Consider the following 20,930-nt stretch of genomic DNA (forward strand, 5'->3'; position numbering starts at 1 on the left):
AACATTGCTCATCTCCGGCCACACTCATACATATGGTGTGGGCACAGACACGCCAGAGTCGTGGGAGTCCCTCCTGCGTGCCTCCGAGCCAGCACACTAACGCCGGCTCATTGATCGCACGTTAGAGGCTGCGGTATCCCCAGGGAACCCCGCCGACCTCCTCTGAGCCAGCGCAACCAGTCTCCGTACTGGTCCCCTCTTTTTAGGCGTAAGGGTACGAACACACTGGCGGCGCGGCACTCTCCCGCCCGCCGCTCACCGCTCGCTCGATGCCGCTTTTCTCTCTTTCTCCCGCGGAGCGTCAAAATCTTTCTCCCGCCGACTCGATCGCTCGGGGACCTATTTTCGCCGCTACCGCCGGCTGCCGCGCAAGCAAACCACCAATCAGCGCCTGCTTTACCTCCTCTTCCTTCTCACGCGGGCTGTCGTCATAGCAACCAGACATTGTTCTCCTCACCCGCGCAACTCCTCTCCGTCTTTCTGGGAGAAATCGCGAGCCGGCAGCAAGCCGGCGGGTGCGCGCTCCTCGACATGTCCGTTCTTGTCTCGTGATTCTCGCGCCGGCAATGTGGACAGCGTGTTGCTGCTTGCCGCGCGGAGGCGCCGACGGGCGGGACGCCGCCGCGGCATGCTTCCCGCCAGTGTGCACGTACCTTAATAGTCAGTCCACCGCCACGTCCCACGGATTCTCGGTTCATGGAATGGCCATGTCGTCTCTTTTAAGAAAGAACTGATTGGCGGGCTGTTTCGGGGCCAGTGCCTCCAGCGCTTGAGCCCGGAGCAGTCGCTCTGGTGCCCCCTTGTGGGCGGGAGCATTTTGTGTTGATGTACAGAACATGCCATTTTGATGACAACCGAGAACTTTGCTTGATTATCTGTTCTCATAAACACTGTGTCTAGCAAAGAAAACGAACCCTTAAATTGCCTTCTTTTGTTAATTTATAGCTAGGCTCACGTTTTCGCAGACTTGATGCCTCGGTGCAGTATGTGCAGGGTTATTAAGGCGAAAGCGTCAGATGCCTTATCAAATGCGAAATCTGGCCGGCGTCTCGCGCCGTCCGCGTCTACCTCCCGCGGCGTCGGCGCCCACGCGAGTGGTGCCGAAAGTCATCACGTGATTACTTCACCATTAGACGTCGTCACAACGTGACAGATCGCCAAAGCTTGTGATGTCACTATGACGTCACCGTGATGTCACATGATGATGTCACTGCATGATATTATCGCTTGGTCAAAGTTGGGCCAACCACGGAGGAAGTGCAAAATCATCTAAGGTGCCTCCGATTCTGGAAGCAGTGCAAAATGACGTTAGGTGCGCATAGATTTCGGTGGGTGGCGGGGTAGGATCAATACATAGAATGCCCAGAAAAAGGCTTTCGCCTTGGAGTCCTAGGTGAATGAATAGGGGCCCTGTGACTTTCGTCAGCTGCCAATTCGTAAAAAGACCACGTGATATGCGACACCTGCGGGCAAAAAAGAGTGTTCCGCAATCGCCGTCATGGCTACCAGCGGTGCTAACACTCCCAGATTTAAAAATGCAGAGATAAAACCAATAAAGTGAATGGGAGGGCAACCGCCGCCGTATAAGAACTGGTAGAGCGTTGGATGCGTTATTTGAAGGTTTTCTGTTCCGTCTTTGCCGGCGGCATATGTTTCATCTTCGTCTACTTTTTTCTTCACATTTATATCACATTACTACAAATATTAACCTCTATACTTTCCTTGGTTTGATTGTATCATTACCGGTGTGGCTAACAAAGAAAACGCACTTCTAACTTTCGTTCTCTTGTTCAACCGAAAACCAAAGGCATGACGTGAGCGTTGCAACTACGACTATTATTTACAAGCGCTATTATTTACAAATTAAATGAACTACTTAGGCAAAAGTATTACACATCCTTACTTTACCTATGCTTCTCACATCCATCCGGTTCTTGCGTTGTGCATCGAAATCTCCTCGCAAGCGAATGCTTTTCCTGTGAATGAAAACAATAAAGAAGATGCCCCATGGAGTTTGATAGGAATGATCTTACCTTTGTTCACGGTACCAGAAGGTTCTGTTGTAAATATAGTGTTCTAGGCTTATAGAACGCATTTTGTTGTACTGGCATCGGATGACTGTTTGTTTGCTGATTTTGTATGTCCATATATGATCTCTTGTGTTAACAAACTGAAAGATGAATAAGCCAGAAATAAAAACTACAACATTCACATGGACAATTTTGCGTTTGCGCGTAACTGCTATTCGGACGACTGCCCTCCCCTTGTAAGCTTTTCGTACCTTAAGCGTCGTTTAGCGTTGCCTTCCTGGATCAGAGTCAATGGAAGCTTTCTGCACATCGCGTGATTTTAGATGCGAAGCAGCTTATGGTGGAGTTCAATCCGCTGTTGTGCGGCGTGACCACCATTACTGCGCATGCGCATTTTCGTCCCCCTCCTCTCCTCTCCTACGCCCCCCCCTTTTCGCGCACCTCATTCTCTCCTGGGCAACGCCGCGATGAGCGTCGGCGCATGCGCGTCCCCTCCCCTCTAACTACTCTCCTACGCTTCCCCCCTTTCTCCTGCCTGTCGACCGCGTTTCCCGCTCGCCCTGTGAGAATTAACGGCCAGGCTAGAGGCAAGACATGACGCGTTACTCTTTGCGTTCCACGGCGTTTTGAATGGATGGATGCAGCTTACGGCGCGGGACTTCGCCACGGCTTAATAACCTGGCGAGCCAGCTCCTAAAAATTACACCATCTCCCGCTGAAGCGAACTATTTCCCTGCTGCTTGGCATCCACACATGTCTTCCTTTAGTGGGAGATGGTGTACATTTTTCGCAGTGCCTCCGGGATCGGCAAACATATTACCAAGCGATGTCATCATTTGAGGTACCTAATGCGACGTATCACACATTTTCTCGGTCTGTGACATCATTACGACGTGATCGCTGAGGTCATCACACGATGGTGATTTTTGCATCACTCGCGTTGGCGCGCACGCCGATCATAAATTTTTGGCATTTACCTAAAAGGCATTTACCTAAATAATACAAACGTTAAGCTGGCATTGCCCTACGAGCATGGTATGTTGTTCCTCATTCAGCTCGTACCATAAAGCCACAGCGCACTCAGTGCTGCCAGCACTCCATTGTTAAAACTCCAGTGTTGGTTTGGTGTATCAAGCCGATGAAGTCCTGAAATCTTGTTCATTCCAACGTTAACTTTTTGTAAGAAACGAGAGTAATGTGCAAGGAACGAGCACTTAGAGGACTTGAATTAAATTTAGCAGGGTGGTCGCCATGTTTCTTCGCCACAAATAAGCATTTCTGCAACCCATGCTTTCCCCTCTGATATCAAGTGCCAATTTCGCGGAAAACGCTACTCTCTAAAGAAACAAAATCATTTTCAAGAAATATATGCCAACATATGCATTTTGCCTACATCACTAAAGGAACAATACCATTCTTTTCAGATATTATTTTTTTAGAAGTTGGACCTCCAGTATTGCAAGGCTTCTTTCAAGGCCCTTTGTTGTCGCTGCTGTATATTCTCTGTTTTAAAAATGCTGCTAATACCATGCTTTAAGCAGTTGATTGCCTGTCACTAACAAAGCCGCAGTGATGTGCCATTTTCGTCACCTGCCTACACTGACGTCCACTTGTGCGGTGTCCGCTGGTGGGCCAACACACTTTTTTGAAAAAACCTCTAGACGTCTTAGCATGCCATTCGCCGCAATCTCTTTTCGCTAAGCAGCTGCCACAGCCACAGCCAGACATTTTCTATGGCTCATTTTGCCACGTGTGTAAAACTCTTGATATATCCCACATACTTGTCATATGGACGACATCTCTGTGGTGAGGAGCAATCTCTACAATCATCTTCCTATCTTCAGTACTGCTATCATCATCCATCAGGTGTTGTATGCAGCCATATTTACAAGCCACGCTGACAAATCTCTGTGTTCCGTCTCCCCATGCTGGGCAGTATAGAAGATACATGTATCTTAGATACTCATTGGGTATCTTGTATCTTATCGAGATACGTATCGCAAGACATGTATCTGTATCTGTATTTCCGATACAATGAAGAATATATCGTGTATCTTAAGATACAAGATAATGCGATCGGACAACTACCGTGCGAAAGAATAAACGTTGGCCGAACTCCGCTTCTCAAGCTGACACTGCTGCCACCAGAATTAAACTAAAGGCAGTGACATTATTTTATCCTTCCACCACAGCTAGAGTGACCTAGAATAGGGGGAGTGTCCAAAGCGCCGCGCGAATACATGAGAGGAGCGAGGGCCTTTTGCGGTGAACTCCCGCGCCGCGGCGCTGCCGTGCAGGACCCGTTAGAGTTACTGTATATGCTACCTTTAGGTAGCAGAGTTGCGCATCTGTCTTCCAAACGCCGCTAGCAACCATGCATTGCGGAGAAGCTGACGCTCGGGCCAATTTCTGTATTTTTCGACGCCGCCGCTCAGCGAACTCAATTAGCACTAGTCATCGACAGTCAATGTTTATTGCCGGTATTCGATACATCGGACATGTTAATCGGCGACACGGTAGGCATGTCGCCTACAAAAACGGAGTGCGACTTTACCGCATAGCTGTGGTTGCTAGCCAGACCTATGCGCAACTCTGCTACCTGAAGGTAGCATATACAGTAACTCTAGGACCCGTGGGCTTTCTCCGCGGCAGAAACCGCGTCAAAGCGGCGAGCGTCTGCTACGCGCGTGATATTTTGGCCGCTATTAGCTGAAATTGCGGAAATTTTGGCAATATTTAATACTGCGTCACTGCAACATAATACTGCAGCGAGTCATCACACAGAGAACGCGTTTGTTAGTTTGTGTGTTGTGAAACGGAGATTTGGTACATATCCTTTCAGCCGGTTTGTCACCGCATTGGTCCACACTTCCGCGGCTGTTTGAGGAACGCATCCTGCACGCACGTTATCGTGAGAAAAGGCGCTTAACTTACTTTCGTGTGGAATGACGAACGTAAACTTGCTGCAGGAGAGAATAAACTGGAGATAACCAGGAGAACGTAGCACATATGCACGTAGTAACTAGCTCATGCATGGTAACGCGTTTGCACCCTTCATATCCTATCTTTTATTTCGTGCATTCGATATATTTTACAAGGCTGCCTCCGGCGCTCTGCTGTTTCAAGCCATTTCGTGCGAAGCCGAATGTGTCAGTCGGCGTGGCCGCGGTACCAAAAGTAAAAAATTACTCGCGTAACTCGCGTCTCGTTCACTTGGTATACACGAAAATTGGCACGGAGGGGCACGAATGTACAGCGGTGAGCACTCTTAGGTTGAACACGCGAGCGCGTGGCCGACGGCTCTGTCGGCGCCGCATAACGGTCATCGGTGGAAACATTGCGCATGCGCATCATGCGTTCTACGAAATACTCTTTCCACTGCGCGCACGCAAGCGTATCCCCGACAAGCATATCTATGACGCAGTGCGCGTGGTGGAAAGAGTGTATCGCAAAGCACATGCTGCGCATGTGCAATGTTTGTAACGATGGCTGTTACGCGGCGCTGATAGTGCCGTCGGCCACGCGCTCGCGTGTTCACCCTAACAGTGCTCACCGCTGTACGTATGCCCAACACGATCGATAAGTCATGGCATCAACTTGACATGCTTGCCATTTGTGTAACGACTAACAATACTATTATGGTGTGTGGCGCGCAAACCCGTTTTCTTTAGCCAGAAATAATTCTGACAATGTGTGGTCTGACGATTTGTTTCAGTGAGGGGATAAAAACGTGGTGGTCACCAATATCGATGTCAACACTCATATATTTTGAAGAACTAACCGCATAGGTAAAATGTATACGAAAAAATTACATGAAAAAGAAAAATAAACACGGTGCCTTGTGCATTTGCCTGAGACAACTCAAAAACGAAAGCCATCTTTTTCGTCAGTCGATGCATTGGTCCTCCCTCGCCCCTCTCCGGAAGCTTTCTGCACATAACGTGGTTTCGGACTGCTGATAGGATCGAAGGCATTGCAAGCTTTCTGCACCTCAACTGCTTTTACATTGCCTCCGTGATCGGCCCCCCGGTCACGGAGGCAATGCAAAGCGACCATGTTATGTGATGGCGTCATCATATGACGTCACGTTGAATGATGTCATAGTGACGTTACAAGTTCTGTCGACGTCATCGCGTGACGATTTTGTGCATCACTCGTGTTGGCTACGCGGGACGCCGACGGTCAATTTTTGTATTTGATGAGGCCTTTAAAACAAAGACAAACCAAAGAAAATGAAACGATAACAGTGCAAGATCGTGTATGCTTCACTTCATGTTGCGAGCGGTCGCCCGAAAACAAACGTGATTCTCAGTTCAGAGCAGCTGATTGCACGCGTCTGCGGGACGGCTTGCTTTACCGGTCTGCTCATATCTCTTTACATTTATTCATTCAAGATATGAGCAGACTCGCTATTTAAGTACTCCGGAGCTTCAGCATGAAATTGTGGTGGACGCTATATTGAGGTCATCAGGAAAAAGCGGGAAATCGCGGTCGGGTGCCCTGTTGGCGCGCACTCAAGTGCCGCGGAAACAATTGTATTTTATGTAACTACTCGTCCACATCTTTTTGTAAAGTCTCTGAAGCGGGCGAACGATAACCTCCGAGAACCGTGAAAACATGTGAAGTTGAAAATGAGTTGTTTGAAACTGTTTTCATTTCGTATGGTGAAGGCTTGAAGCAATGCACGCATCTCGCACGAACGTTTCATACTGACGTTCAGCAATCCAATGCAACATGCGATAATATATATATATATATATATATATATATATATATATATATATATATATATATATATATATATATATATATATATATATTGTCGCATGCTGCATTTTTCAGGCTATAGGTGCATAAGGGATATCTGCATTTGAACAATTTTCTTTTCTGAAGTGATTGAGATATTACACTTCTATTTGTCAATTTCTTACCGTATTTTCATTCAGGCAGCTTGTACAGCGAGAATGGGGGCATTTGAACTTTGTTTCATGATATCTGGATATTTGTAAAGCATTTTCTATAATACGCCGTTTACGCAAAAGCCTGTGGAATGAGGTTAGTTTACCTGGCATTGCTTCTCTTTCAAATGTTTGCGCACAGTGAACCTTGTTGTACACTACCCCAGAAGCAAAGATAAGCCAACAGCATTGCGGTCGTATGGCCGTCTCTACTCTTTTTTTTTCTTTGCGTCTTCCCGGTGTGCTCCGTCCGTAATAAAGAGTTAGTGGAGGCTAATGAATTGTCGAATGAAGCGGTGTGCATATGGCTAGCAAACCAGTGGGGACCATTAGTAAAACGCTCGTAGTGTGAAGCGGTCACTGCGCGCAAGTATTTCAGCTGACTCCGCGTCCAATTAACTTTTTTTATTACTCTTAATTCGTGCATGCGTGGTGCTATCGCTCGATTACTCGTGCGAACAAAGTTTTTTTTTTCGTTCTTTGCTTGTGCATGGCCGTTTTGCGCGTTTTTACACACGCACCAACGTTCTCGAACTCTGTGACCGGAACTAGGCCACGCTGATGCCGCTTGACACATGATTCTTTGCATTATGTTGTTGCCCCAGCACTAACACAACGCTTAAAGATGGATAAGCACCATTCCGCACCGCATTATAAAAGTTAAGTAGACTTCAAGTGCCCTGTGTGGAAACGCGGCGCGAAAAACTACAGCGCGTAGCAGACGCCCCTCGCTTTCCGAGCGCTTCCCGAGCGCGGAAAGCCCACGGGTCCGGCGCAGCAGTGGCGCGGCGCGGGAGTTCACGGCAAAAGGCCCACGCGGGAGCCGGCGCTTTGGACACTCCCCCTATTCTAGGTCACTCTACCACAGCTTTCCAGCGAGGATAAGCGATGAGCTTAGAGCGGCCCTATTGGTGGGTCAAAGTCACGTGGTGACGCTCGCGTCGTCTCGAAAAATGTGCGTGCGAAGTGCCTTGACCCTTTTGTTTTCTCGTTGTTTTAGCTTTGCGAGTTCCTGACACTAGGTACTTAGCCGCTGTTCTGTGCCGCATACTGCAATGTGTGCGGCGTCTTACTCACACATTCTGATGCCGCTGTAGTGCCATGATCGAGATTTCTCTAGCGTGGTGCTTCGTTACGAAGGCTGAAGACTGCAAGAATGGGGGGTTGCTTTGCGTCTCGTGCCCTTTACAATTCGGCGAAGAATTTTGTGGATGTGTTTGTCTTACACGCAGTGAGATTGACTTATATGCAAAGAACATTCTAACAGCTATAGCACCACCGGTATCGATGCTGGACCTAACAGAGCAATCATTCACCTAACAGACTCTATCTTGGCGTAAGTCTCTTTTTCTTTTGCACAAAGAGTTTTAATATCATAATTTGACTGATAGCATGAGTCCTTTCTTAGCTGTCCTTTTCCACCCAATACACCTGTATAGGTATATTGTTTTTCTTTTCGGTCTGCTCACTGGGATATGTCTTTAACGTTCTGCCAAAGTAAGCTGTTTGCTTTATTCTTACTTTGAACTGTTTGCGCCAATTCTTCTTCTGTCTAGATACTTATATTCCTCTTGAACTTAGTGTTATGTAAAGGCGATGTTGAGAACAAACATGTAATAATCCGGTCATACCTGGAGTACACAGTAACAATAATCCTGCTTACTACTAGGTAAAACAGCGAAATTGACTTTGTATTATGATAACGCAAATGATTAGGAGCCATCTTGACTACGTTAGCAAAGGTACACGAGAGACATTGTTATTCGATATGCTCCGTTTTTCTGATAAGCCTAGTTAGTTAGTTAATTCGGTTTTTTTTATGGCGCGAAAGCAGCCGAGGCTATGCTGCGCCAGGCACAATATTCTGATGAGCGTACCAACGAACCGTTTTGCGCTGTTTTCCATAGGCACTGAACTTATTTGTCATAGCTGTTAGGGGTTACCCGCAGTGGCTATGGTGCTTGACAGCTGACCCGAAGGTCATGGCGGCCGCATTTCGATAGAGGGAAAGAAAAAATTCCAGAGGCCCGTGTGCTTATATTCAGGTTTTAGAACCCTAGATGGCCGAAATTTCCGGAGCCCTCCATTACACCGTCTCTCGTAATCAAATCGTGGTTTTAGGACGCGTAAAACGCAACAATTACTATTACTTCTTGTGAGTTCCGCTGTATCGTGTTTCTATACTTATTAGCGATGTTTGCTGCGGAACCGATTATTTATTTTACTTAGATATATTCGTTTTCTTTGTTTCAGGCTTTCTAATATTATGTTATTGTTACTAACCACCAGATAATCGGAGCTATAAGTGGCAATAAGTGTGAATAGCGGCGGTGGCCTGCGGCGCTTTGGGTAACTGTACTATACGTCCGAAACGTTTCTGGGCTGCACATGTTCTTGGCGACGTAAACCTGTCCGGTGATACGTTATTGCAAAAACAGCAACACGTTTACGGCCAAGGAAGAACCCCACAGCGCCATCGCGCGGGTGCTTCTTATTAAAGTTCCCGTGATTAGATGACAACCCTCTAGCAGGTCGGCAAGTAGAGCAGCGACTCCCATCAATTACAAAAGCTACAAACAAAAACCGCTGTCTGCGATGTGTGCAAAGAGCTGTCATGTTAAGCAGCAAAAGCAACGCCAATAAGTTGTTTCGGAATGCAACGAATATACCTTGAGCAATAAGTACACAAGTTTTGAGATACCAACAAACATTTCATTCGAATGAAGCTAAATTGGAATGAAGCTAAATAGGCGAATATTTAGTGCATAGGCGTTCAGTGCTACATTGTATCAATATATAAAAACAAATTTCGAAATGTATCGAAGTATCTTAAGATACATTTGGAATGTATCGTATCGGATACAACCAGTGTTGTAGTATCTTGTATCTGTATGTGAAATACTTCTTGCGCAAGTATCTTCTATAGTATTGCGATACAATTTCAAAGTATCTTTGCCCAGCCCTGCGTCTCCCCAAGCCCGGTTCCCTGCCTTACACTTCAGCTCTACAACCAGAGGTTTCAAATTTCGAGTGCCTACAAATTTATTAGGACGCGTAATTTCCATAAAGCTTACGGGCTTGTTATTTCTTGCCTAAAAATGTCTGTTTCTAACAAGTTCCACAAGCAACTTCTCTTAACATCCGTTGACCATATCCAGATAGTTCGAGATTAAACTCGCTTTTATAAATGAACTTGTGTATTCTACAGCTGTACGTGTAGTTATCGTTTTCTTTCGTACAGACTTGTGTTCGGAGTCTTGACTGTCGTTCCTGTTAATGATATGGTTATGCGACCCGCCGATAATGCAGGTCATTAGCTGACCATCCGCAAAAGACAGTACGGCGACTAAAAAAAGAGCTTAGCGATAACGTGGAGTTCTCTCTGGCGAAAACTTCTCTGTTGTTACTGGCGACATTCTGCTTACGCTCCAGCAACAGAAACTCGACTCCGAGCCGTCACCAGAGGCACCGCCATCGTCGTCGACGGGGAGTGGGACGGGGCGCGGGTTAATCCACTCTTCCCCCCGCCTCGCTCGAAGGAAACTACTGGACCAGCTTTAAATGTTTCTTTTTTTTCATTCATTCATTCATGCAACGATGAACTACTAGTAACCATATTTGTAGCGCAAAAAAACCAGACGTAGACACAAGTAAGGAACACATACACAGGACGGGCGCTGGTTTTTTTGCGCTACAAATATGGTTACTAGTGATTCAAACCAACTAGCCCGCATCACCGCCTTGACGATGAACTAACCATGCGGTGCTTCCAGCTTTAATATTTTCCTGTCGCCTTTGGCGACGACACCCGGCCCTAAGACGACAACTACCATTACCGCAATGCTGTCAACATTACTGGTACCTTCATGATGCCAGTAGTGCTCACTTTATAAGCTACTGATTAACAATGGCTGCTTAATTACAATTACGCAGCCCTGTGCCAATTTATGCTGTTAGCGTTCCACAACACAACAGGTTTACACATCTAGAGCATTACAGCAGCTTGATGCCTAGATATTTTGGCGCACACAATGACGTCTACTGTTATGTATCAACCTCCGCTTCTTTTCATGCCTATACACTTACTCGTTAATTGTGTACAAAACAGGCCCGGTTTCAAGACTGATCGTACGACATCATCTTGATGTGTCGATTCCCTCGTACTCGGTTATTTATTCGCGCATCGCGTTTCGTGACGAATTTTGCAATGGTTAGAGCAGTATGCGGTGCTTCAGCCGAGCATGTTCTTTCCATTATGGCTGCCTGCGTAATTAACCTGCACGCACAACTAGGCTCCCTGACGGCTAATTATTGGACACTGCTTTAACTACACATGTTTAAGAAATAAATAAGCGCACCGTACTGCGAACTTGCACCGTACTGAATAGGCTGCTAAAATGCAACAACCGCAAGTCCAAATACATTTTATTGTGTTACTTTCAACCTAATCACGAACATTAGGGTACAACGTCGTCATCGCTGCCTTTACTCTCAACTCCTTGCCAATAAAGCGATATGTCCCTTTACAGTTTCTGTACGGAAGGACAAGAAGGCTCACACGGGATATTTTAGCGGCGTAGATGCTATAGTGCTCATTAAGGAGCTGCAGACTTAAGGTACTCCAACTTACTTGAAAAGGCGCACCTAATATCCTAGCTACAGCTGTGCGGAATCAAAATGTTTATCTTAGCGCATCCCAACATCCTTTCAAGACTGCTGGCACAGGGCTTACCTGCAGTAACCATCACGTTCTCCGGCACTACGAAAAGCTTATGCCACGCTTCTTATGATGTTTCGCGTTAGAGAGCATCTGGGAGTGCTTACGATTCACTTAAAATCAGTGTGCGAAATTCACCGGTAAACGCTGAAATATCCTGAATCCGGCTTATTGGAGCCAGCTGAGACTGAATTATGCTCAGGAGATTTTCAATGAGACGCCACTACACAGTCTTCGTGAGACGGAGGGGCTGGTGTAACTCACGAGATATTGGCAAGTAGAGGTATCTGGGCAGAAATACATAAGGCAGAGAAATTCTACACCTTTTTTAGGAAAAATGGTAAGCATAAACATTACGTTTGCATTCCTACAATTCAGGAAGCTATATTTAAGCTTTGTTCGACCCCCGAGGAATATGCTAACGAAAATTAGGCATGGTATTCACATCATCACACCGTAAAGTGCATTTGGCTTCGATAACACTCACGTCTCTGCTCTAAAGTGATTGTTCACGTTACGCAGAGCATAAGTTACCCTTTAAACGCCAGCGTAGTCGACGTGCCTACTAAGGCTCCAAGCACACAGCTAGTACACTTACAAACACACGTCAATCCACCTGTTACGCTTGGCAGAAAGACAAAAAAATGCAGCATAGAGCCTATGCTGCATTTTTTGTCTTTGCCATAGACAATTACTCGCTGACTGCTTCGCATGAAACCGATTCCCACAACGTGTGAGATCTGCCAATTTTTTTGTAATACTTATTTCGTAATATGATTTTGCCATGCTCATTCGCTCTATTCAAATACACTTGTGAATAAAGGTAGTGTAGCTTCGTTTTAATTCTTCATAATAATCATCGTTGGGGTTTATTGTCCCAAAACATTGATATGATTACGAGGGACGCCGCAGTAGAGGGCTCCGGAAACTCCGGTAGAGGGCACCGCAGTAGAGGGCTCCGAACACCACCCGGTGTTCTTTGACGTGCACCTAAATCCAAGTGCGCGGGCGTCAAGGATTTTCGTCTCCATCGGAAATGCTGTTGCCGCGGCCGGGTTTCGATCCCGCCACCTTCGGGTCACCCGTCGAGCACCAGAACCACCACGCCACCGTGGCTTCCACGTTTTTATGTTTGAGGTACACATCTATGAGTGTAAAACCTGTAGGTCAGCATATTGTCACGTGGTCGTGACGTCGACGACGGCAGCAGTCAGCACGTCAGAGATTAAACTCTTTATTTGGCCGAACTTGTGGCCGGGAAACTGAAACTCAAACTATAGCAATACACTGATAGCGGTGAACAGAGCGTCGACCGTCGATCAACCGACAAGCGGGGAAGCGCGTCGGCATTCATACATGTGACGTCGAATATTCCAGCGTTATCGCTGGTTGTCGCGCAAGCTCTAGAAGAAGCTCGAGTATTCGCGTCTTGCGCGCAATCGTAAGAAAGCAATCTACAATAATCGCGAAGCTTCTCGAACAATGAGGCGCAGTTTGCGCTGAGCGCTGCTGACAGTCTTTGTGGGCGAAAACCGAATGCAGGAAAAGTGATAATAAGAAACGCACGTGGCAATGCCTCGCTCTGAAAAAGCATTGTCCCGATGCTTAAAACAGAACACGCGGGGGTGGCCAATGCATGCAACAAGAATAACAATATTAAGCAAGAATGTACAATAAACAATGAGCAAAAGTACAGTCCTCAGATTCACTAACGCACGACATGGCTTGAGGCGCACGACAAGTTCGTAATGCTGTCAGGGACAACCTCGTAGTCGAGTACGCCGAGGCGTCAAAGTACCCTGTACGGTCCGAAGTATCGTCGGAGGAGCTTCTCACTAAGTTCCCGTCCGCGTGTTGGCGTCCATACCCATACACGGTCACCGGGTTGGTATTCCATGTGGCGTCGTCGAAGGTTGTAGCGGCGGCTGTCAGTCGTCTACTGGTTGTTGATACGTAGGCGGGCGAGCTGTCGTGCTTCTTCGGAGCGTTGCAAATAGGCAGCGACGTCGAGATTGTCTTCGTATTGCATTGCGTCGAGATTGTCTTCGTACAGCATCGTACAGCGACGTCGAGATTGTCTTCGTACAGCATTGCGTCGAGCGTCGTTGCTGGGCTCCTTCCGTAGACCAACGTGTAAGGCGTCACCTGCGTCGTTCCTTGCACAGCGGTGGCATCCCACGTCTTGTGCTCGACGTCTGCGTACATGGCCGGCATGTCGGCGATGGTCTTATTTAGCCGCTCGGTAAGGCCATTGGTCTGAGGGTGGTAGGCAGTGGTACGGCGGTGGCTTGTACGACTGTACCTCAAGATCGCCTGAGTTAGCTCCGCAGTAAACGCCATACCTCTGTCGGTGATGAGGACCTCTGGGGCGTCATGACGCAGAACGATGCCTTCAACTGTAGAGAAGCACTGGAACGCTGTAATGGGCCGTTCTCTCGAGCGCCTTCTAGTGGGTCACCTTCTTCGCCTCTTCTCGGAGAGCACGCCCCTCGTGCTCGTGTTCGTGAGAGTCTGGGCTCCGTCGTGACTGTTGTGCATCGTCCCCGTCCATCCAGCCGTCAATAAACGCCTTTACAAAGTGGTGGAGTGTTGGAAACGCCTTTACAAAGTGGTCCATCCAGCCGTCGATAAACGCCTTTACACAACGAAGAACTTCACTACCTTGGCGGCACTGCCCCTAGGCAGGGCCCTTGTTTCGGCGTAGCCGGTCAGGTAGTCGGTAGCTACGACGATCCATTTATTACCAGTAGTCGACGTTGGGAACGGCCCCAGGAGGTCCATCCCGATCTGCTGGAACGGTCGCCGCGGTGGCTCGATCGGCTCAAATAAGCCCGCTGGTCTTGTTGGCGGTGTCTTTCGTCGCTGACAGTCTGGGCATGTCCTTACGTAGCGAGTGACGTCGGCGGCAAGGCGCGGACAGTTGTAGTTTTCTTGTATTCTTGCCAGCGTTCGGGAAACACCGAGGTGTCCTGCTGTTGGGTCGTCGTGCAGGGCCTGGAGGACTTCTGGTCGCAATTCTGAAGGCACCACGAGAAGCTACTTGGCTCGATGTGGTGAGAAATTCTTGTTGTGGAGAATGCCGCTGCGTAAGAAAAACGACGCCAGTGCTCGCTTGAACACTTTCGGAACGACTGCGTTCTTGCCCTCCAGGTATTCCATAAGGCCTCTGAGTTCCGGGTCGGATCGCTGTTGTTCGGCGACGTCGCCAGCACTTATGGTTCCCAAGAAGTAGTCATCATCCTGGTCGTCTTGCGGAGGCGGGTCCACGGGGGCACGAGACAGGCAGTCGGCGTCAGAGTGTTTTCTTCCGGACTTGTAGACGATCGTAATGTCAAATTCTTGAGAAGTCTCAAGCTTCATCGTGCGAGACGACCTGAACGGTCCTTCAAGTTAGCTAGCCAACACAGGGCGTGGTGGTCGCTCACAACTTTGAAGGGCCTGCCGTAAAGGTAGGGGCGAAACTTTGATGTAGCCCAGATTATGGCAAGGCACTCCTTTTCTGTCGTGAAATAGTTGGCTTCCGCCTTTGATAGCGACCGGCTAGCATAGCTCATTACCCCTTCCAATCCGTCAATCCTGTGCACAAGGACGGCGCCGAGTCCTACATTGCTTGCGTCGGTGTGTACTTCTGTTTGGGCATATTGGTCGAAATGCGCGAGTAATGGAGGCGTCTGTAGGCGTCGTTTTATTTCTTGAAATGCTTCCTCCTACGGCGTTTCCCACTTGAACTCGACGTCGGTCCTGGCAAGGCTAGTAAGTGGCTCGGCGATGCGGGTAAAGTTTTTGACGAACTGCCTGTAATGGGCGCTAGGCCGAGAAATTGACGCACGGCCTTCTTGTCTGCAGGTGGCGGGAATGTAGCGATGGCGACTGTCTTCTGCGGGTCAGGGCGTACTCCGGACTTGCTGATCACGTGTCCCATGAACGAGAGCTCCTCGTACGCAAAGCGACACTTTTCTGGCTTCAGGGTGAGTCCGGAGCTCTTTATTGCTTGAAGTACAGCTTCAAACCGCCGTAGGTGTTCGTCGAAGTTTGAAGGCAAACACAACGACGTCGTCCAAGTACACGAGGCAAGTCTGGCACTTCAAGCCAGGCAGTGCTGTATCCATGACACGTTGGAAAGTTGCGGGTGCCGAACATAGACCAAAAGTCATGACCTTGAACACGAACAGGCCGTCTGGTGTTACGAAGGCAGTCTTTTCTCGGTCTCTCTCGTCGACTTCGATTTGCCAGTAGCCGGTCTTGAGGTCCATCGACGAAAAGTACTTGGCGTTGTGGAGTCGATCTAGGGCGTCGTCTATTCGTGGGAGAGGGTTCACGTCCTTCTTCGTGACCTTGTTCAGGCGACGATAGCCGACGCAAAAACGTAGGGTTCCATCCTTCTTCCTCACTAACACCACAGGTGAAGCCCACGGACTCTTGGACGGCTGGATGATGTCGTCGCGTAGCATTTCGTCGATCTGTTTCTTGACGGCCTCGCGTTGTCGCGTCGAAACTCGGTACGGGCTCTGACGGATTGGTCGGGTACTTTCTTCTGTTATGATGCAAAGTTTCGCGTCTTGCGCGCGATCCTAAGAAAACAATCTACAATAATCGCGAAGCTTCTCGAATAATGAGGCGCAGTTTGCGCTGAGCGTTGCTGACTGTCTTGGTGGGCGAAAACCGAATGCAGCAAAAGTGATAATAAGAAACGCACGTGGCAATATGGATTCCCCGTTTCAATCAATCATCAGGTGTTTGACGTTAAGCTATTGATATGGTTTCCACCAGACGGGCTTTCTGTAATGATTTTTTTTTAACAGAGAACAAATCCTATGTATGTATTGTGGAAAATTTTAGTACCTCTCATTGAACTGTTAGAACGATTCCACGATTGCATGTGTTTCAAAAACGGCCACGTTAGAGGATTATTTTTCCATGGCGAACATTTTGCTATCCATGGACCCGTAATTCGCAATGCGAAATTACGTCGTAACGACAAAATAACGAAGAAGGCACTTATTACTATGTAGTCCGGGAACCGCGTTTTTCGGTTACAGTGCTCTATGGGAGACTGCATTTCAGGGGTGGTTGTACCACTGTTTGTCAGTGTCAGCGCGAGCGACAATGCTTTAAAAGCACTTCACTGAAGAAACCTCTTTTGTTATTAGCGGACATGTCGATGGCTTATGCGTGAGTGATGGAACATATATGCTATACCGGTTCTCGGGAACAGCTGCATAAGCATGCCCCTGTGGTAGAAGGTCCTGTCCCTGCTCGTACTGCTGCGTCTGTACGAGCACAATGCCCGACACGCGTGCAAACGGAATTTTCGAAGCGACAAATACAGTAGCAGGCGCGACAAGCGAAATACGTTATTACATGGACAACACCAAAACCATCTTCCATAAGCCCTTTCAATTGTGCAATTTAATATGCGCAGCTCATTCTGTGTTACAGGAGTGTAACAGAGGCTTTCGTCTCCTTGTGTTACAAGCGTGTACGTCCTGGTGAAGTTTTCATTTTTATTGCGATAGCAAATATATGGGCACTCTAGGTGAATTTTTGACGTCGCCGTCATGTCGCGTGTATGTATATGTATGTGTATCTAAACTAGAATCGCAAAAAATTAAGAAGAAAAAAAAATCCCACAGGCTCGACCGGTGATTCGAACCTGCGACCCCTCGCTCCGTTGCGCGCTGGCTTGGACAATTACGCCATTTGTCATTTTTTTTTTCTTTCATGGTATTTATCACACTTAGTATTACAGTGCACAATAATAGCACAAATAAAGCAAGCAAAGGTACAATCACATAGCGACAATATGCGCTCAAGCGTTACTAAGTGCACACTCGATGGCTAACACAACGTGCAGTAGAACGGTGAGAGTTCTTCACATCGTGTTATACTAGAAAGGTGGTGAGGCCGAGCACCTCACCAAGAGGGGGTACCAGTCCGGTCTAAAGTCCAGGACATCATAAATGTCCTTTAGCTGAATAGTCATGCGAATGAAGTGCATGCTTGAAGAAATGGTGGGTTCTGCGTTACGGTCCTGCATACGTGTCTTCCATAAGCTATGCATACCCATGAGGAAAAACATATCATATGGCACTTCATCAAGCGATGTTGGTATAAGATAACGTATGGTGTGAGAATTGACGACAAAACGTTTCTTCAGTGCTCTCTGAAGGACATCCCAGAACAGAATAGCGTCTTTGCAGCTAATAAAGCAATGTTCTATTGTTTCCGGCACATCACATAGACGGCAGTTAACAGAAGAGACAAAAATACCTTTTCTTTTCAACCATGTGCTTACCGGAAGTGTTTCAGAGTGGAGTTTATAGAAAAATGTTTTTGAATTAGGAGGAATATACATTTTGCGCACACGTTTCAACACATCGTGGCCTGAAAGATCGGAGTACAATGAACGGTACAGCGGAGGCGGGAAGAGCATAGTTAGTAAATCCTTATATAGTACCTTGCGCGAGACTGTGTACAGGTATTCCATGGAAAAGCGAGCTTTAAGGAACCGAACTGCGAGGTAAACTTCCTGTATGAATCCCCACAAACACGGGCGTTCGGAGAAGTTTGATGAAACAACTAAGTCTGGCAAGCAATCAACAAGTGTAACCTGCAAGAATGAACGGATTACGGGGTGGGAATTGTCTCGAAAAAAGAAGAATCGTGAAACTGTTTGCCATAGATAAAGATGTACTAATCCCAACCCACCCTCACTAACTGGCCTGAAAATGTTGTCACGACGCATGGGCTCAAAAGTCGAAGACCATATGAAAGTAGCAAAAATTCGATGAAAGCGTTGTATATAAAATCTCGCGCAATGGATAAGTTGCAATACGTAGTAAAGCTTTGTTGCTAGGAAAGTATTGCAAGCTTCAGCTCTCCCGAATATTGAAAGTCGATGGGGAACAAATGTCTGGGCCTGTCGTTCAAGCTTAGGAACGCGCTCCTTCCAGTAATGCGCACTGAATCTATACGCGTCCAGTGGTACTCCGAGGTATTTTGGCGGGATTCGTGTCCAATTAATCCCTGCGAACTGATTCGGCGTGGTACCCCACGAGCCAAACCATAGTCCTAAACTCTTAGAGGCATTTAAACGCGCTCCTGATACAACGCCAAACTTTTCAATTATAGATACCACATTTTCTACACTTGGTTTATCTGTGCAAAAGAAAGCGACATCGTCTGCATAAGCTAATACTTTAACTTCACTGCCTAATATACTAAAGCCGCGAATACAACTGGACTGTATTATGCTTAAGCACAGCGGCTCTAGATAAAGTGCAAACAGAAGTGGTGACATCGGGCATCCCTGTTTCACCGAAGAGCAAATAGAAACAGGTTTCGAGAGTTGACCATTAACAATGAGACGAGTTGAGCATTCATTATAACAAAGTTTAACACCTTTAAGCACGACTGTGCCAACATTGGCATGCTCAAGTAGAGAAAAAAGGAACGAATGACTAACACGATCAAAGGCTTTTGCAAGGTCTACCTGTAGCATTGCAAGCTGTTTTTGATAACCATAGCAGAAGTGAAGAACTGTTCGAGCAACGTGTATATTGTTTTGTATAGATCGGCCCCTAATTCCACATGTCTGATAAGACCCAATGAGAATAGACATCGCAAATTGCAATCTATTTGATAATACTTTCGCAAAAATTTTGTAGTCCACATTTGACAGCGATATTGGCCTGTAACCTTCGACGGAGCGAAGCTTTTCCTTGTCAGAGGTTGGCGTAGCTTTTTGCAAAAGCTACGCCATTTGTCATTTTCTTTTCTTTATTGGTTCTCCATGATATTAACGGCTGATACAAACGCACGCATCGTCGGGTGAAACTCACGGGACGCGACACGTGGCGAAATTAAAGTTATGCTAGACGCGTGCCATGGTGCATCGGCGCGGCGCAAACGGAGCGCCGCGCCACTTGTGGCCAGCCGACCATGGAAAAAGAAGAGCGTCCTTGTGGCTCGTGGTAGCGCGAGCTAGCGGAAACGCTTTGGCTGTTGCAGGTTTATGGCACAAGATGGAAGAAACGAGACAGCTGAACAAGAATCACTGTATAAATGTTACACCGTGACCAGTATCCTGAGCAAAATTTACAGCGGAAACGCACAAGACACCCACAAAGAAAAGAATCGTACGACACAAGCGCTCTCTAACAAGTGATTCATTCTTTCATACGCCAATGCCTGTGTAACCCCAAGGTAACCTTACCGCCCATGCGCACACAACAATAGCTCTAAACCAAACGTGTACCAAAAGTGATAGCGTATTAGATACGCGAAGACATGAAATCATATTCAGATGGGTGCAGCGACAAAGAAGTAAAGATGCAAGGAGGACAAAGAAGTGCGTTCGCTCTGTAGTTCTTATTATTATTAGTGATGCAAAGTGCTGGCCTGTGCAGGACATGAAACTTTAACTCTGAGAAAGCGAAAAACAAACGCCTAAAGTTTCCAATGAGAAAAACTAAGCAAGGCCAGAACACTAGTCTTTTTATGCACTAAACAAATTACGTAGGCTCGTTTCAGCAGCAAATAAATATATTCCTGAGTGAACATCAGCAGAAATAAAAAAGTCACTAGAGTTCTACGACGTAATTTAAGCATCTCAAGAACGACTATTCAACCACCTTTCAAATGCGAAGTCCTGATTGAACTATGACCACGTATTAGCTATATTCATATTTTGCAGTAAGATTGCAAATGTTGCCAATCCTACAAACATATGAAGCCGAATAAACAGGATTTCTGTGTAAAAACTCATCTTTGGAAACTGTGTTAAATATATGTCCAAAAGGGTGCTAAATACATATTTTTTATGCCACGCGTTGGTCGATTATAAGCTACACTCTTCATTCCGTTGTCATTGCACGCTCAACATCAACCAACTGTATACAATTTTGTGCTCGATGGATTTATTAATGAAGCGAGTTAGTACCCTGACATGGGCATATAAGCCTAATTTTGAGTCATGTGCGTCATAGTAGGAGTGTACTGCAATATTGAATCACAATTGTATTCTATTTTTATTATATTGAATTACAATAACTGTCTGTCCGCGGTGCAATATCAGCTGTTATATTATTGTTTTCACGAGTGCAGTCAGCAAGAATTCCTGACAAGTCCTGAAAATAGTCAACGACGTTTTTTTTTTCTCACAGTAATAACCACTGAGGGTACAAAAACACAGTCATCAGATAGCTTGGTAGAAGTCTTCTCAAT

At 46.8% G+C, this 20,930-nt stretch overlaps 1 protein-coding gene across 2 annotated transcripts in view; it reads right to left on the reverse strand.

Moving 5' to 3' along the window:
• Positions 1 to 20,930, reverse strand: part of LOC119372164 (uncharacterized) — a 60,473-nt gene that overhangs the window by 39,289 nt on the left and 254 nt on the right. For both annotated transcript variants that reach the window (XR_007417785.1, XM_037642627.2), the window contains exons 2-3: positions 2,034 to 2,170; positions 1,909 to 1,976 (exon numbers count right to left, since the gene is read on the reverse strand). Coding sequence is in view for 1 of the 2 variants with exons in the window: in XM_037642627.2 (XP_037498555.1) it covers positions 1,909 to 1,976; positions 2,034 to 2,170 (205 nt within the window). In the remaining variant the exon portion in view is untranslated. The remainder of the gene's footprint in view (positions 1 to 1,908; positions 1,977 to 2,033; positions 2,171 to 20,930) is intronic.

The sequence above is a fragment of the Rhipicephalus sanguineus genome, chromosome 10 (assembly GCF_013339695.2).
Source record: "Rhipicephalus sanguineus isolate Rsan-2018 chromosome 10, BIME_Rsan_1.4, whole genome shotgun sequence".
In the NCBI taxonomy this organism is placed as follows: domain Eukaryota; kingdom Metazoa; phylum Arthropoda; class Arachnida; order Ixodida; family Ixodidae; genus Rhipicephalus; species Rhipicephalus sanguineus.